Source organism: Crinia signifera, chromosome 4 (genome assembly GCF_055691185.1).
Source record: "Crinia signifera chromosome 4, ASM5569118v1, whole genome shotgun sequence".
NCBI classification, from domain to species: domain Eukaryota; kingdom Metazoa; phylum Chordata; class Amphibia; order Anura; family Myobatrachidae; genus Crinia; species Crinia signifera.
The window spans coordinates 231891112-231910866 of NC_139220.1; the positions used below are offsets into that span (position 1 = coordinate 231891112).

General features: G+C 45.6%; 1 protein-coding gene across 5 annotated transcripts in view; it reads right to left on the bottom strand.

The window, feature by feature from the left end:
* The window catches only part of FAM227B (family with sequence similarity 227 member B), a 411735-nt gene that overhangs the window by 349497 nt on the left and 42483 nt on the right, over nt 1-19755 (bottom strand). For all 5 annotated transcript variants that reach the window (XM_083183953.1, XM_083183951.1, XM_083183952.1 and 2 more), the window contains 2 exons: nt 15048-15086; nt 11627-11722 (listed from right to left, as the gene is read on the bottom strand). In XM_083183953.1, the coding sequence (XP_083040079.1) occupies nt 11627-11722; nt 15048-15086 (135 nt within the window). The remainder of the gene's footprint in view (nt 1-11626; nt 11723-15047; nt 15087-19755) is intronic.

Consider the following 19755-nt stretch of genomic DNA (forward strand, 5'->3'; position numbering starts at 1 on the left):
AAAACGCTATTATACGCTGGTGATCCATCCTAATAAGCTCCTTGATAAAGGTCCGATTGTGGACCGAAACGTCGGGGCAGGATGAAAATTTCTTTATTGGAATAAATATTACTATTTGTGATTTTACACAAAACCATTGAATGCTTTGTCTATTGGTGCAACAAGGAGAGTGTCCATATCCCCCTCAGTACATTGAGGGAGTACTGGAGTATATATATATATATATATGTCCAAATGGACCGGCACTATCAACAACAGTTCAATGTGGCAGCGTGCCTTTGTTGAAATACATACACAGCAGGCAGGGCCGGTGCAAGGGTTCTTGGCACCCTAGGCAAAACTTCTGCCAACTCCCCCCCCCCCCCCCTTTCATCCCCCATAACCCTTTTTTGATCAGTAATTTCCAACACCTATACATTATCGTGAGGGCACCCATAGACAACAGAGGGGTATCGCTTACCGTGTACTTACACACAGGGTTATAGGGTGTGTTTGTGTATGGTGAGGGTTATAGGCTGTGGGGTGTGTGTGTATGATTAGGGTTATAGGCTGCATTGAGTGTGTATGGTTAGGGTTATAGGCTAAGGGGGGAGTATGGTTAGGCTGCAGAGGGGAGTGTATGGTTATGTTTAGGCTGTGGGGAGGGGGATGGGTAGGGTTAAGCTGCAGGTGGGGGTATAGATAGGGTTAGTCTATGGGGTTATGTATAGTTAGCGTTAGGCTACTGGGGAGTGTATAATTAAGGTTCGGCTACAGGGGGGGGGGGGTGTAGTTAAGATTTGGCCATGGGGGGTGTATAGAAAGAGGTAGACTGTGGGTAGGATAGTATATAGTTAGAGTTAAGCTGGGAGGGGGGAGGAAGGTGTAGAGTTCAGCTCCATACACACTAAGTGATTTAGTCGCTGAACGATTTCATCAGTGACCCGCTGATGAAAACGGAGTTACTGAAGCAGAAAGACGCTGGTTGCGGGAGTGTTCTCCTAGTGACAGTCACCCCATGCACATGGGGATATGCACGCTCAGCGACCATATCCCCGGTGATATATGCTATAATCACTCCATGTGTACGGGACTTTAGAGTTAGGGTGGGATGGGGGTGTATAGTTAGAGTTAGGATAGGGGGGAGGGATGTATAGTTAGAATTAGAATGGAGGGGATGTATAGTTAGAGGTAGGATGGGGGGAAGGGATGTACAGTTAGAGATAGGCTGGGGGGATAATGTCAGGGGGTGTGTAGTAGCTATTAACCTTGCATCCATAGGATGCATTCATCTCACTGCAGCTCTTCCTGGGCGGACCTCTGGTTTTAGTGTTGCCCGGCAGCCTTCTTCAACGTCCTCGGATCTACTCTGCATTGCACCCACTTCATCTTTCTAACCTTCTGCCGCTTGGACCCGCTCTTCTTACGGTCCAGCAGCTGGCACCACGCTGCTCGCAGCTCTCCTCTTCTCCTCATGTACAGCAGCCCTGGGCGGAACATACAGGGCAGCAGCACAGAGCAATAGACACATGCACTGTGCAGGCGCACGGAGGGAGGCAAATCCTGGCGATCATAGGCGAATCTAGAATTATGGTAATGGGTGGTCCCAGATATAGATACAACAGCAGGGGGACCTTTGCGCGGCGCAGCCGCGCGTCAAAAAGGGGGTGTGGTCTCGTGGGAAGGAGGTGTGGCATCACAAAAAGGGGTGTGGTATTACACTTTAGACCATACACAGTAATGCCCATTACACATTTTAGCAAACTCCGTAATACCCATTACACATAAAGCCACACGCCGTAATGCCAATTACACATAAGGCCACACACCATAATGCCCAGTACACATTGTGCCACACATCATGATTCCCATTACATACTATATAACAAACTGTAATGCCCATTACATATTTGCCACATAAGTGCTGCTTACCTACGTGCTCATTGCTAGGGGGTTCTTGCTTGATGGCACCATAGTACCCATTACACATGATGCCGCACACCATAGTACCCATTACACATGATGCCGCACACCATAGTACCCATTACATATGATGCCGCACACCATAGTACCCATTACACATGATGCTGCGCACCATAGTACCCATTACACATGATGCTGCACACATAATGTCATTTACACATGATGCTGCACACATAATGTCATTTACACATGATGCTGCACACATAATGCCCCTTACACATGATGCTGCACACATAATGCCCCTTCCACATGATGCTGCACAACGTAATGCCCCTTACACATTAAGCCACACATTATGCGTAATGCCCCCACATACCTCCACTTGTAGCGTCCCTTAAGCAATGCCCCCAAAAGTGCCACTTACTGCAAATTTTTATATGAGCCTTCGCTGCTGCTGCTGCAGGGAGAGATGGAGAGTGGTGCAGCTGCATCTATGGGGAGAGGAGCAGAGCACAGCGCAGAGCACACTCCCACTCCCCTCCTGGTGTCCCCTCTAGCCGAGTGGACATTTGAAATATTGTGCGCGCTGTTGTTGTGCGTGACGCCGGGGGAGCACGCCGGGCGCCAGCACCACATGATTAAAGGGGGGGTGGGCTGAGGTGAAAGCGGGGAGAAGAATTAGAGCAGAAGCTGCAGGGGTGACAGTCATTGACAGCTGGGCAGAGAGCAGGGGGCTGCCCGGCTGTATTCAGAGCACTGCAGGTCACGGCTGTTTGAAATAATACCCATTTCACAACAGAAAATGCAGGGATTTACCCGGGAATATGGTCCCAGTATCATGCAGGGACATTCCCAGGCTGACCCCTTATACACCAGCCTAGTCCCTGCATTTTCTGGTGTGAGGGGGAGAGACAACCACTCCCCTCTCCCTACTCCCCTTTAACCAACCAGCTATATCTTCGGAACCAACTGACCCATTTACATGAGACCAGTATCATATTGAAGAACTTTTGAGTTGACTTCAAATGATTTTGGTCCCGTGAAACTGGGCTGTTTACTGGGCTATTTGGTTCCAGAGAAATCTCAAAGAACATAAACAGTCATGAAATTACATTTCAGAAATGAAAAAAAAAAACGGTTTAACCTCAATATCCCTGGAACCAATTAACTCATATGGATCCAGCATGTCTATCAGATTGAAGGCCCAGCTATTTGGGTTTGACTGAGATCAACCTCGAGCTTCAGTGATGCCGAAGGGGGAACTGGCAGCCGTTGAACTGGATGGGGGTTGGAATTAGCGGGTCCCATGTTATCCTATAGGGAAAACGTTCCAGATTTGCCTGGCAGTATCTCCGGTTCCCAGGGGGCTAGAGACACGGGGCTGGGTTCGTTGGAAAGCCCCATCCCTCAGCTACAAAATGGGCTCACCCCCGGACCACCCCCTAGATTCGCCTATGCTGGCGATCCTACAGCCTGTCATGGCCGCAGGCCTCCCGGTGTGCCGCTGTACCCCAGAATATTAATGATAAAAAAACAGAAACGACGGCACCGACATGCGGTCCATAACGCAGCGGACCCCAGCCTTGATGCACCGCCGATAGTTCTGCCCCGGCCACTGCTGCTGGCGGGGACTCGGAGGCACTAACTGTACTGGGGCTGGGGCGTTCAGTGTGGCTAGGGAAGGCTAGCCGGGCGGGTGCTGTCTGACGCACCAGCTCTTAGTTACTCTTCTCCGGGTCCCCCTCCTTCCTTCTGGCCCTTCTTCATTTAAAGGATAAATAAGGCAGCTGCCTAAAGCTGCCTAGTGGTAGCACCGGCCCTGACAGCAGGGTCCCCAGGGTATCCAGGAACAAACACGGCACTGCAGCTTCTTGATGTGCAAAACTTTGCTTTATTTGCCTCGACGGGTCGTTTCAGGGAGTTCACCCCTTTCTCAGGAGAATGCAAACAATACAAAGCATTCACAGAACATACACCGTTTAAAAAGGAGCAATTGGCGCCACACTCACCTCATTACCAGCCGAGTCCACTCCCAGCCCACTGCAGGTGACACGCGCGCCTAGCAGTGACGTGTCTGGCTCACACCCATCCACGTCACGTCCATAGCAACGCGTCCCAGCCTATGGTAGTCATGGTAACGGATGCTGCTGCTCAGCGATCTGTTAGACAGCACACAGTGTGCACGCCGCCCGGAGGCACCCACGGAGTCTCTCACTCCACCGCGAGTGTACCCCCACCGCGGGCACCCGCGAGCCGTCCACCGACGTGCCAACCACGGCCCCGAGATGTCCCCACAAGGCCTCACACACCTCGCTAGGGGCATCAGGTGACCGAGACCAGCCTATCGGCCACAGTAACGCTAAGCCTGGCAATGTAGAAGAGCGCTGCACCATCAATCCTACGAATACATAATCATTTACTAAACCCACCGATAGAAACACACTTCTGCTGTCAAGCAGCCATCATCCCCCGCAACTGAAGAAGGGCCTCCCCTATTCACAAATGGTCAGGGTGGTGCGCATTTGTAGCGACACTACTAAACTGGGGGAGGAGCTTGATAAAATAATTGATACATTCCATATGAGAGGGTATGCACTGCCCATGCTACGGTCTGCTAAGGATAGAGCTCTTAAATTAAAAAGACCTGATTTACTTAAATCCACTGTGAAAAAATCCGACCATGTATTCCCTTTTAATTCCATCCCACAGAACCTACTGTATGTAATCCATGAGAGTCCTAGTATAAGGGATAGTATGGTAAGTCTACCTAAACTGAACCTATGACAATACACTTCAGAACCCCTTCCTTTAATGGACTTCAATTTTTGTCATGATATTGAAGTGAGTAACCTCTGCTCTAGTCAGGGCCGTTACAAGGTTTGTCAGCACCCTAGGCAAACTGATTGCTGAATGCCTCCCTCCCCTGCCCAGTCATACACATCAATACCCACTTTGAGGAGGATAGATCGACCGATAGTTATGGGATGCGGTTAACAGCAGTCAGGATACAGATTCTGGCATCCCGACTGCCCTCACAACATTGTCGTGGGTACTTCGATTAGATCAGGATCCCAATACTGGAATACAGACAGCTGGGATCCATATTGGTAAGTATGCGGGGTAAACTAGCAGGGAGGGGGGGTTTAGGCATTAATGGGGGAATTTAGGGTCAGGCTTCCAGGGAGTCATCCGCCATATGTATATAATATATATCTGAAAGGTCTAATGCAAAACATACTCCAGAGGAAGCAGGGACCCCCAGGCTGGCTGTAGTATAGGGGGAAAATAAAGTCACAGTATACCATTCATGAAGGCTGATCAGCACCCAACCCAAACTGCAGATCACAATACATACACAAAATATATATTTAAATATTTAATACACACACAGATTTTCACCTTGAAAAAGGGGCAGTCATGCCCAGAAACATTGTGATGTAGTGAATACACACACACTGCTATGTGAGTGTGGGGGATGCCCCTGTCCGTTGACCCAGGCAGGAGACACTTCTTCTGGCTTCTGCCATCTGGACGGTCATAAGCGCCGCTGGCCTCCTGCTACTATGGATGCATGTGCCGCTGGTAAGGGAGCCGGCGGGCAGCAAGAGACTAGCGGAAGGACGACAGCAGGACTCAGGTGGCTAGCGGGCAACAGCATTAGGCTATTCACTGGGCGATAGCAGAAGGCAGCTAGCGGCGTGCGGGCGACAGCAGAACTCAGGAGGCTAGCGGCTGCATGGTAGCAGGAGGAAGCGGGTGAGCGGCGGCAGAAGGCTAGCTGGTGGGCCGACTGTGTATAGAAGCAGTGACAAGTGTTGCGGAAGATATTGTTCGCACCATTACCCGTAACATCAGCCAATGACCGCAGACCGCCCCCTCAGGTCCGGCGCCTATAGGCAGCTGCCTAAACTTGCCTAATGGAAGCCCTGGCTCTAGTACAATAGATCAATGTTCAGTAGTTCATTCTTGTGGTAGTAGCTCATACAAGGACATATTACCCCATTTAAAGAAGTATAATGTGGGAAGGTGTTAAAAAGAAGGGGCATGCGTAATGGGCAGTCTACGAGGGGGGTTTGCAATATTGCCAATTCTTCAAGGATCTTGCCGTGGGATCTGTGAAATGTCTTTTATATTAAGTATCTGGCAATAGGGTATGTGTAATGTGGACATCAGTGTATGTAAAATGGCTGGCAATGGGGTCTTTGTAATGTGGGGGAGGTGTATGAAAAATGGCTTGCAGTGGGGTCTGTGTAATGTAGGAGTCAGTGTATGTCAAATTCTCAGTAGTGTATCTCTATGCTATTTGAGATTTTAAAAAAGGAGATTGTATATAGATTCCCATACACCATTGCGATGATTTGGACACTTTCCACCCAATTCTGATGGATTGGGCAGAGAAATAGGGTGCAAAGTGGCAAAATTGCATGTGTTTAATATCCTATCCACTGCACATCGGGTCAGAGTCAGAGGTCGGACGTGTTGCACATAAGATAAATCTGATGTGCAGCCATCAGTGTATATCGTGGGTGCTTCCCGGGAGTCCTTTTACATGTGAGAAATCACTTGCGATAAATCGCATGTAAAATGTCACATCAAGAGCCAAATCAGATTGAAGGGCCCCCATGGAGAAGTTGGGGGAGTTCAAAGAAAATTAGGTCCGATTTGTGCCTCAGACAAGTCGGAATTTCAACAAGCATCGGTCAATAAAAAGAATCTAATATACATAAACATTTGCATGGATTACAATTCACTTTTATTTACAGCTTTATTAACACATAGCTCTAAACCATTATAACATCACAAATGAAGATGCATGCTCGGGCACCATAAGAATAGCGGAAATACAATTATTAGAGTTGGTTTTTTAAATTAGAAACCGTGAAATAAAATCCAAAAAATGTTCAAGTTAAAATCTGAAACCCGAACAATGACATCTTCCAACACAGACCTTTATTGTTAAGCAATGAATAATTAGTTGTAGACTTTATAGGGTGCCGGAGGACTCACCAGCAGTCGGGATTCCGACAGTCATTACCCTGACTGCTAAAAGCCCAACACGCGGGCAGCGGCTATTCTTACTCATGGGGGTCCACGACCCCCATAGAGGGAGAATAAAATAGGTGACGAGTGTAGCGAGCCACTGTGCCCACAGTGTGGCGACCCACCCCGCTGTCTGAGTCCCCGCAGTCGGGATTCTGACTGCGGGGCTAATGACTGTCGGAATCCTGACTGTTGGGGTGTTATACCACACCCGACTTTATAGATCTCTCAAGCTATGCACCTATCAGCAACTTTATGTTTTGTTCATGCGATTACTGTACATAGCTTTACCCAGATACAAACTTCACTTTTCAGTGAACTTTTTCAGACAAGTCGGCCTAATGCATGGGGGCCTTTACTATAATCTGTTTATATTTTCTATTCAGAAACACATCCTGATTGTGAGATTGTTGTGCTAAAATACAACAACAGTCCTTTAATGTTTAAAGATTATTTATAATCATTTCCCAGCCTATGTCACATTTTGTGCTCTGCAGCATTCACAATGCAAAATATAAAGAACTACTTTGTAAGTAAGATTTTTCCGAGCTCTAGCACTGTCAGATGGACTTTTATAAAGAAAGAAGTTGTGTACTTGTTATTATAGCAACCAGCCACGGGTATGCTGTTTACTTGTTGTCATGGTGATTTTGATGGTAGCATGCTCTTATGCTGTTAGAGGCCAAGGTGCCAGCTGTTGCAGTGAAGGGCTTCCTCCCTCAACGGTTATATAAATACAGGCTTAATCGGGAATATGATTTAAAACTTTTTTTTTTTACATTGGATAATATTGAGCTTATGTTGCTCCTAATTTCAGTAATGGCTGTCTATTATCAGGATTGTTGCTGTGTTTACTCATAACTGATTTGAAAATGCTTTTTACATTTGAATTGTATAAACTTCAACAATATTCTTCTTGTGAGGTATGTTTATTATCTATTACAATAGTAATAAAGCCTGCCAAAAAGACATCCCTGACTAAGGCCTCATTTGGTCTTAAAGGAAAAGTTCACCTTTAGCGGCAGATGTATGAAGTATATTTTGAGGAACATTCTCAGAAAACCCCTCAATGAACCAAGAGGTTACCACAGCACACATCACAGATAGAGAAGTGTTCTCCTACTCCAAGGGCCAAATGTAATAGGGTGTGAGAATCAGAAAGTGAGAGATTTTGGGAGAGTTTTCCAATTTTTTTTTAAAGCTGCAGTCAATTACATGGCCAAATCAACCTGTTTTTCTCAGTGTAAATGATTGCCGCTTTAAAAAAAAAATGGAAAAACTCTCCCAAAATCTCTCACTTTCTGATTTTCACACCCTTTTATATTTAGCCACAAAACTTGACTCTGGTTGACTAGGTAAGCTGCAAAGCTCGCAACTTAACAAGTCCCAGAGGGCCTGCCCCACCGAATCCCCGCCCCCAGAGGGCCTGCCCCACCGAATCCCCGCCCCCGCCACCACCATATCCCCTCGCAACCATGGCAGGGGATGTGTGATGAAGACAATCATTCGATGGAGACTGACTTATATTTGCGGCCATTCCACCGAAGACAGGGTGGCATCATGTGACGTCAGCCGCCTGCCCCCAGCACACCTCCTCCCGCCCAAATTCCCATGGGGAAGTCGCCGAGTCCGTTCACCCAGGGACCCTGCACAAGTGCATAAAACATGCGCAGAAAGAAAACATCGCTCCCCCGCGCGAACGTGCGGGGAAGCGTGTGAAATAGAAAGACCCCCTCAATATGCCAAGGCAACGGGAGAAGCCTGGCGTGAGTGAGACGTGCCAAGCAGTATAAAGTAGCAAAGATCTTTTTAAACTTGCATATTATGTAGATCACAGATGCAGCGAAGACAACAGCTGAAACTTCAACTACACAGGAATTACTTTTAAATATATACAGAGTTGCAGAAGATGCTCAATGGAATTCTGAGGGGAAAAAATTAGCCATGCATCATAGCACTTTGCAGATCATTGAGTCATTCACACAAAGATACAAGTGTCATATATCAAATTACTTAGTGCAGTATCATTAAGTGATTTTGTTGCATTGCGCGTTCAAGGAAAAAAGTCACCATAAATATGTTGTATGCAAGCTTATGTGTGACCTTGCACATTGACGAGGGCTATTAGGCAAGACTGCAGCAATAGTGAATAAGGACAAATCTGTATCTTCTGCAAACCCTCTGTTGTAAATGCAGTATCCATAGGCAGGGCCGGCAACAGAAATTTTCTGGCCCTGTACACTGATATTTCTGGAGCCCCCCCACATAATCCTAAACCCACACAACCCTCTTTTGCATGTACCAGTAAATGTATTTCCAAATATAAGACACTGGAATACTAGAAAAGAGCCGGGGATGTCAGGGATTCCCGTCATCTGTTTGTCTGTGGCGACTGGGCTCACTAGTAGTCAGGGCACTAAGCTTGCGGCCATAGGCCTGCACAGCACATTTTATTAGAGGGTGCACCGTCAAACAAAAGGGTTGTGTCCAGCACCACCTATTGGGCATGTCTAACATTGTCCAATGGGTGTGTCTACCATCATCTATTGGCACTCGCTACAATATAAAACGTCTCTCAGCCACACCATAATCTCCAGCCTAATTCAATTTAAATATTCTAATTACTCTGTGTAACAGTACATGCAAATAAAGTCACAACCATATATGGATGCCGCAGGTGTGTATTGATATGGATGACGCAGGTGTGTAGTGATATGGATGACGCAGGTGTGTAGTGATATGGGTGACGCAGGTATATAGTGATATCGGTGACGCAGGTGTGTAACCTATGACCTGGACTGGGCAGTGGGCCCCTAGGATTGTAGGGCCCTCGGGCAACTGCCCATCAAGCCCATGTGTAAAGATGGCCCTGCCTGGCTCTCTCTGCAGAGATGAGCTCCAGGCAGCTAATTGCCTCCTTCCCTCCTTGATCTCCTCACCTTAGTCACCTGTACTTTTGAGGTCCAGATCCAGGGGGGCCTTTCTGACTTCAGGTGGGGACTTGGCTTCTCCAACTGTCCCGTCCTGCTCTGCGTTCATCTCCTGACAAGAGGGCACTAGGCAGGGCCAGGGCAGGAGGCAGCCACAGCACAGTGCGGAGCAGGTTTCATAATGGGGCCACGCATGCGCAGTAAGGTCCATGCGCAGTGCAGCCAGGAGACAACCGACTCAGCCTCCAAATGCTGAGCGGCTGCTGCTGCCTGCTGCACTGTAAGTGCAGACGTTCACAGAGACTCACTAGTCTCCCCTTCAGTCGGTCCAAGTTCAGACCACACACACTGACACAGCCACCGGAGAGACCCGGCGGCTGCACTGTGCACTCAGCGTCGGAGCGATCAAGGCAGCACACACTCACACAGTCCATAGACACTGGTGGGGCGGGGCAGCACGCCACGCTTAGACTGCACACTAGACGGGATCACGCAGCTTACAGATGGGCCCCGGCGGCTGTACAGTGCACACAGCTTCAGAGCGATCAAGGCAGCACACATTCCATAGACACTGGCGGGGGCGGGGCAGCACGCCACGCTCAGACTGCACACTAGACGGGGTCACGCAGTTTACAGATGGGCCCCGGCGGCTGCACAGTGCACACAGCTTCAGAGCGATCAAGGCAGCACACATTCCATAGACACTGGCGGGGCGGGGCAGCACGCCACGCTTAGACTGCACACTAGACGGGTCACGCAGCTTACAGATGGGTCCCGGCCGCGGCTGGACTCTAGGGCCCTTCAGACCGCCGGGGCCCGACACACATGTCCCCCTTGACCCCCCCTGTCGCCGGCCCTGTCCATAGGTTTCTGGAGGGACTATGAAATTGTGAGACATAGCAAGCGGGGAGGAGCTTGGCCCCCGCTAGTTAATGCAATCAGAGGCCATGTTGCTCAAGACATAATTAATACACACAAACAGATATATTTTGAATGCTGCAATATGCAGTGACTGATAATAAATTATGCAAATCAGAAGAAAAAAGCAGACCGTAAAATTAAAATAAGAAAAGTATGTTCTCCCCCTTATTTGAATTGTAACTGTTTCTCATCTGATACATTAGCTTCTGCATGTTGAAGCCCTTTACTTCCAGCTCTCTCCATTACAATGTCTAATAAAGATAGAATTTATTGAACCAGTTGCAATTCCATTGTAATGACTGCGTCAGCATCAGGAAGCAATGTGCCAAAAAGAGAAGGAAGTAGGAAAGTCTGACATACAGTAGGATTTGGTTGCAGCCTACTGGCATATTGGGCACTTTTTGGCAAAAACTCCAACAATGTAGAATAAGGGTTTACAGGGGAGAGGGGTTAACATTCACAAAATTACAAACTGAATTGTGCATTTAATGCAGAGAAAGATATTATTTCATATGTTCTAATGAGATTCTTTTGCCTCCACCATGGTAGTCACAAGTCCATCGATGGTGTGGTCATTACTCCAATGCTGCATCATAGGATGCAGGTCAGATCATTACTACAGCAGAACGGCGTTTGCTTGAAAGAGATGTCTTCTGTTGCATTACCATGTAGCGCAATCACTGCTGCTTCCAAGGAAGCAGCAGTCATAGCAACTCCTGAATGACCTCCAGTATATGTGAATGAGTGTATTTTAATTACAATTATGACTGGAAAAACTTGTCCGTATTCCACTTACATGAAGAATATAAGAATATTTCATTGAGAAATTATACCTGAAAGTTCTGGGTTTTAGCAACACCGTGCAGGATCTGGTTAGCCTTCAAGTGCCTAGGGAGGTCAGTTGTTTTTAGCCCAGGAAATACACAGTTCTGTAGAAAACACACATAATTATATATTAACCATGGGTTATTTTACTGTGCTTGATATAGCATTGTGAAATTTTAACGAACGTGGAAAAACAGACATTTTTTAAAACCTACTTCACATATCGGCATGACATGTAATGAATAGATATCCACAATATTTATCCAGCAGTAGTACAAACCACCAAGAAACCACCAGAACAAAATGAAGTGGTTATGATAATGAAGAGAGTGCAAAAAGCATGCTGCTGAAGCTTGTTGGCCAAACAGTAGATTAGGCGACACAATATATTCATTATGTATTAAATGAGGTGGAAAAAACATTATTACGCATCTTTTGGGGGCCAAAAGACCTAAATCAAGTCGTGTTTAAAGAGTAATTACATTAATAGATCAATAATATTAAAATTTGTAAAGTTGCCAATATTAAGAAATTCTAATGGTACCAATTAAAATGTTTTTATATTATTTTAGGTCACCATAAATGATGCCTACATAATAAAATATTAACTGAATAAATTCCATTAGCACTGGGTCTGGTACCCTCTACCAGGGAGGCAACAGAAATAATGGGGCCCGTATGTCTCCAGTACCCACTACCTTGACCCTGCTCCCACACCCATGCTCTTTCCTTGGAGACCTGTTAATCTTTTGATAGAAAAAATCTCCATATGTTTTGTATGGTATTTGACTTAACAACTTTTTCTAAGAAGCAGAGGGGGGTTGTTCAAAATTGAATAAACATAGTATACTAACACGATCACACAATGAGGGTTATTCTGGATGACACGCAGCGCTTCTTCGTTCGCAGCATTGCGTATAATTTTCCACCCCCCATTCGCAGTGCGAATTCCCCCACATGGCTGCGAATGGATGTTTAACATAAACATCCATTCGTAGCCTATGGAAAGACACCCACATCATTTGATGGTCGCCAACCATTGAATGATGTGGAAGGTGCATGCATATCTAAGTGACTCTCAGGTCACTTTGATTTGCGTGCACACTTAACAGGAAGTGGGCGGGCAGCTGACACCTGGTGATTTCCATGGGAACGCCCAGTGCTTTCATGGGATCGCCCAAGAAACGCTGGGCACAACCAAAAACAGAAGTCCTCCGTGCGTGCCGCGGAGGATCCAAACAAACCAGAATAACCCCCATTAGCTCTGATGTGTACTTACATACATATGCAGCTTTGCCTGCTTGGATATTTTTTAGTCAGCCGCGATGGGATCCAAAGAGGCAGGGACAGAGAAGTGCAGGAGTGCGCTGATGTGCTGCACTTGCAAATCATCCAGTGATGCAGCACTGCTTGCTCGGTTGAGCATCAGCTCCTTTTAGGCAGCCACAGTAGGATCTATAGATGCAGGAATAGGGCAGAGCCAGTGGCGCGCCATTTTTTATTACTTTCACACAAGCACACTTGTATTTTCCTCGTGTGTGGGGGTTAACTTTTACGTTTACATTTTTACGTATTCGTGCTCTGCCAGCCAGCGTGTTACAAATGTAATTTGCCTAGTAAATATTATCATTTGAGCACTTCCATGACTTGGCTCCCCTCTGTACCTTGAGGCCCCTTACAGGGGTCCCCTTTGTACCCCCCTACCGCTAGGCCTGCTCTAACATTAAAAGCTATTGTGGCATTACAAGTATCAGAAAGCACTCACATCCCATTTTGATACTGCTGAAAATGCACGTGAGGACCAGTATTGCTCCCAGTAGTATTACACAATTTAATATTGGTATTGCACTGTATAAATTAATATGGAAAACATAATTTATTATTATGTATTCCCTACCTAATAAATACTTGCCTGACATCATCTTCTTTTCCTGCGCAGATGCAATGCACACATTAAATGTAAAAATAGAATGCCTGATGGATGGAGCAAACCATTTATTTGGAGCGCCACAGGCAAAATGATATAACCTACTTAATAGCCAGACAGCCAATCAGGAGAGATGTCTTATTAGTGATTGGCTTAGCGCTGCAAGAGATCATATTAGATGTACCATACGGTTTTGCCTAAACCACATGCTATTTATGGATTTGCAAACTACAGTACCACACATCAGCTGTGGCTTTAGTTTGCAGAGTTCAAACACAAACATAGTAAATCCTGCTGTTTGGCTTGAAAAACCACATTCAATGTGTGAGTGTTTAAAAACCACACACAAAATTGCTGTTTAATAAATCTCCACCATGGAATTGACTGTAACATTCATACACACAATTGGACTACAGTTTTTGTCTCTACTAATCTTTTTTGGGCTGAAACCATACAGTACCTAATAATGGGGCAGATGTATTAATCATTAACAAGAGATAAATGCAAGGGTGATAAAGAGAGATAAATGTCCAGCCAATCACCTGCTAACTGCCATGCTACAGGCTGTGTTTGAAAAAGTCAGTAAGGAGCTGATTGGCTGGACGTTTATCTCTCTTTATTACCCTTGCATTTATCTCCTGTTAAGGCTTAATACATCTGCCCCTATGTTTTTATATTTCTACTAGTACTAGTGTTCATTCTAGCACCCGCGGGTGAATTATAACTCTTCCCTGCCTGGGGTGTTGCTGTCTGCTGTAGTGCTTCTAGCACAGTGTGGTCTGTATATCAGCACTGATATGCAAAGCAGACTTGCTAGAAACACCACAGCAAACAGCTACACTCCAGACAGGGAACAGGAACTGCATGGGTTTTCAAAGATAGCGGGTGCTAGAATGAACACTATGTACTATTATTAGTATCATATCGCAGTCACTTTGGTTATATACCCCAATCAAATTAATCATATCCATACATTTACAAACTCCTTTATGCAGAAAGCATCTATATTAGGGTGTTCTTTTTTTTTTTTTGAGTGGCTTATTTATATGATGCTATTGCCTAATCAGGGCACAACATATACCAAATGAACTCGCCGACAGGTTTGCACTGTGAGGGGAGGGAAGGAGGCGGGCATGTGGCAGGAGTAGGGGAATACCAAGCATCTTATGGGTGTCCCCCTAAGGACGCAGACGTGATGCTGCCTGCTCGGGGCGGCCAGCTGACGTCACATGATGTCAGCGACCACCCCCAATTCGGGATCGTAAAGAAGGGTTACATTATTTATATGGCACTGGAGAAAAAGGAGCAGCCCCATCAATAGTTGCCTTATCCAACAAAATTGTTTAATAATGGCGGTCCCAATGGACGAACGTCCATCTGACTTTAGCTAAACCTAAAAAGTATAAAATTGGCACAGAGCAATGAAAATGTAAAAGCCAATCAAGCAAATATTATGACATTGGAAACTTTGTACTAAAATGTTATCTAATGAAACAGCTTACCTCAACATACTTTTCCTTATGTCTGTTTCTGACCAGTGCCTACAATGCAAACAAATATGTGACACATCAATTAAAAGTCTTATAAAACAGTAGCATGCCTAATGGGGGACATTCCTGAAAACTGGGGTGCAAGTAATTGTGCAAAAGAATATATAAATAAAAAAGGTTTAATTAATAGCAACCACCCAGATTTTGACTGTTCTTTTTTCAGTACAGTTTAGAAATCAAAACAAATATTTGATCTGTCTCTATGGGATCCCATTATTTTACTAGCAACAGTCAGGACCCCTGCCTTATGAGCTGTGGCAGCGTCTTATAACAGTACCCTCCCCCCTTTTACAGTGGACTGTAGATGCCGAAACAGATTGGAGAAATGACTACATTTTATTACAAAGCCAAACGACAAGACATGTTAAGGACAAGATCTTTGTAATAAATCACTAGACAAAGCAGATTTAGGACCCCTTTATGAGTGTGAATCAGAGGAATCTGCTTCTGCGCCCATGAGCTATTCAGCAAAGGGGAAATCCGACCTGGCTGCCCCCCACCCACCTCCTCACCACACACACTTTTGTCAGGACCCCATTATCTCAGATCAGCATACAGTTATGCAATCATTTAAACAACTGTCACCCATGGAGGCGATCCGGAATCTATACACTGGATATTAGCAAATAATTACTTATCCCCCCCCCTTTTCATATACTTAGAGGCACTAGCCAGGGTTGCCCCCTCTCTCCACTTTTATTTTGCCCTTGCAATGGGGCCCCTGGCCGTCAAACGTAGAAATACACCTTCTTTTACTGGTATTAAAGTGGGAACTATAGAGGTCAAGCTGAGTATGTTTGCGGATGACATGCTTCTGTTTCTCTCAAACCCCCCTGTCTCCATCCCGGCAGCCATGACTATTATAGACCATTTTGGTACATTTTCAGGCTTTAAGGTCAATTACACTAAATCCCATATTTTATCCCTGGCTTGGCCCCCAGTTTATGCTGAGACTCACCCTACCCTACTTGCAATATGTACTTCACCGCTTAAATACCTGGGAATTATGATCCCTCTACACTTAGATTCATTATACGTAGCCAATCTTAAGCCTGCTTTGCAAACAATAGCAAAATTACTAGACAGATGATAACTCTCGCTTTATGGAAGGGTCACTGTCATTAAAAGTGTCTACATAAATCCCAATTCTATATGTATCTACAGGCGCGGCACGATGGCCAATCTCAACCTAAACCATTCACTACTCCAGTTACCCCAGATCCGATTCTGTCTTTGTTAGTCCCATACAATATTCTAGGATATAGGAACAGGAATCTAGATCAGTTACTAGTAGTGGTTCCGAGAGACAGACTGCTCCACTGCCTGGAGCTTAAATGGAAAACTAATATCCCTTCCCCCGATCCAACCCTTACTAAAGAAACTCCCAAACAATCTAAAACACCTGCAATCTGCCTCACTTCAGGAAACCCACCTCAAATTCCTCAGCAGGGCCTATGTATCCCAACAACAGAGAAGTCATTTTATCTGAAATGTAAAATGAAAGGTGCCACTTTCTACCATAATTTCTGGGATTGTGGACGGATTAGGATTTTCTGGAGGAAGTTACTGGGTTTCCTGAACACTCTATTCACCCTACAGCTGACCTATGACCCATTACCCATGCTATTTCTATATTTCAGAGACTGGAACCTAAGACCTAACAAAAAGAAAACCATACCATTAATTTCTTTAATACTAGTTCTGGCCAAAAAACTGGTCCTGACCCACTGGATTCATAGGACAGCCCCCTCGTTGACCGAACTGAAAAACTCCCTCCTTAATATATTGTTCTTTGAGTGCCAGGCTGCATTATGCAATATTGAAAAGGGTGTGACGTACTTCTATGCTAAATGGGATATCTATATACAAACTTTAGACATTACTGTACAAACCACCACACAGAAGATCTTTGAAAATACGACTTGGTTTATGTTGCGCCAGATCACTTTGAACCCTGACCTATCTTGACTTTAACTGATCAGATCTTCCAAAGAGTAGCCATTGATGGTTTTTCACCAGTCAACCATGTAATTGACACCTGGATTACCCATGTCCCATCTGAGGCCCAGTTTCACAGAACTTGAGTTCTGTTAGGTGATTGATGTCTTGTCCCCCATGTCTTCCTCCCCTCCCCTGTTATCCCTTCCCCATTACTTTAGAAATGTTTATTTGTATTAAATATGTCACTATGTTTATGACTTGACTCTGAAATGCTCCAGATTAATGTCCCGCAACTCTATGTATCATGACCCACAGCCCATGTCCCATCCACCATTCATTAATCCATTGTTTGACTGAGAAACGTATGCACAACATTGGGACAATTTTTCTTCAGTGATTTACCAGAGCCACGGCTTGCTGGACTATTGGTATGGGGGTAACCCAGGACTGACCCGGTCCAATTCTACCCTTATGTTACAACCTTTTATACTATGGGACTACCCTTATGTTTATTATTCTAATACGGATGTACCAAAAACAACTACATGTGATATCTACTTTTCAATATATGTTTATTCGTTTCACATATTGTAACATCGAAAAAGCAACTGTCACCCCCATATATGTATGCCTAGGTCTAATGTAACATTGCTAAGGGGTGTACACATGGAGCGTTATGTGCTTAATTTATAAGTGATCTAGTCAGATCACTTAGCATTCTGCTTATGGGTGGCTGCATAGCACAGAGGGTCCCACCAAAGTGACTCGCTGCACCTCTATGTGTGGCCTGGCCCTTAGAGGGGCAGCCTGTTACAATGTTGCAGTAAGACTCTCAAAATGTTGCTATTAGCAGAACTGTCCTGGCAATTATTCTAGGATGGTTATACTGTACTTTCCTCAGCTAAATGTCTGTGCTGCCTCTGAAGCTGGCCCTCTCTAAGATCAGCTTGGGATGTGTGTGGATGGAGATACAGGACTACTGACCTGTTATGCACCAATGTCACCTTCAGAACAGGTAATTTAGGACTGATAAGCTGCCTCCTCTGTATTACTGCTCTTGGGGGGAAAAAATCAGGAATCTCCTTGGTTCTGCCCACCAGCTGTCTATCAGGAAGGGACCACTTATACCTCCACACCTTAAGGTACACCTTAAGGATCAAATCTCACAGCAAGTAAAACAAATTAGATTTTGACTATTTGCCCATTCAGGGAGGGCGGAGCACGAGCTCCGGGTGCTGAAAGATCACAGGGCGCCGGAGCCATGCACTGCAAACTGTGCTGCCAGCTCCCCCGCCCTGCTGGCTAGCTCCCCGCTGTGCCCAGCTGAGCCGTCCTGTCCAATGCTATTTTCAATTAAGTCTCCCGCTGGACTGCTAGACAATAGGCGCTTGTGGTCTAGCAGCCAATCAGAAGCAGCATTGGTGGCTGCTGGACTGCGAGCGCCTATTGGCTAGTGGTCCATCGGCAGATTTAATTGAAAATAGCAGCAGACAGGGCAGCTCAGCTGGGCACAGCGGGGAGCGGGCGGGCTGCAGTCCCCCTTGGCAATGAGCTATTTAGTCCCCCTTGGCAATGAGCTATTTAGTCCCCCTTGGCAATGAGCTATTTAGTCCCCCTTGGCAACGAGATATTTAGTCCCCCTTGGCAACTAGCTATTTTAGTCCCCCTTGGCAATGAGCTACTTAGTCCCCCTTGGCAACAAGCTATGTAGTCACCCTTGGCAATTAGCTATTTTAGTCCCCCTTAGCAACGAGCAATTTCAGTGCCCCTTGGCAATGAACAATTTCAGTTCCCCATGGCAACGAGCAATTTCAGTCCCCCTTGGCAACAAGCTATTTTAGTCCCCCTTGGCAATGAGCTATTTCAGTCCTCCTTGGCAACGAGCAATTTTAGTCACCTTTGTCAATGATCTATTTCAGTCCCCCTTGGCAACGAGCATGAAGCCCCTTGGCATCGAGAATGAAGTTCCTAGCAATGAGCATTTAGGTAAGTGGCACTTATGTGTCAAATGTGTAATGGGCATTAAGTTTTGTTATATAATATGTAATGGGCATCATGTGTGACCTTATGTGTAATTGGCATTACGGCATGTGGATTTATGTGTAATGGGTATTACACAGTTCGCTAAATGTGTAATGGGCATTACGGTGTGTGGATAATGTTTGGCCACGCTAGATTTTCATCGTGCCATGGAACCGCCCACTACAGATTGGGGGGGGGGGGGTAGGGGGGGCACGAGACATGCCCTTGCTCTGGGCACCTAGCTACACCACTGGGTACTGCTTTAATGAAGGCAGAGAGATCAGTTTTCAATGACTTAATGAAAGGCTTAGCCCAGTCCAAGGCTTTCCCCTGAAGGCATGAAGAAAATATTTAATTGCATTGGTAACAGTAATGCTGATTGATGAATCTGATTCAATATTGGTGAGATAGTGGTGAACCAATGTACAGAACTGAGCAAAATCTCCTTCAAAGAGAATGAGTACTGCAGTGTTATACTGGAGATATTTACTGGAACTGGCACTGACAGGAGAAATCAGATTGTGCTTGGAGGTATTTTGGGTTGAAGATGGGAAAGCTTTGTTTAAACGGGTATGGATTATTGGATAGACATGAACGAGGTTGACAAGCATTAGGTCGACATGCTTGAAGGTCAACATGACTGAAGGTCAACTTGCAGGAAGGGTGACATGACTGAAGGTCGACATGGGTTAGGTCG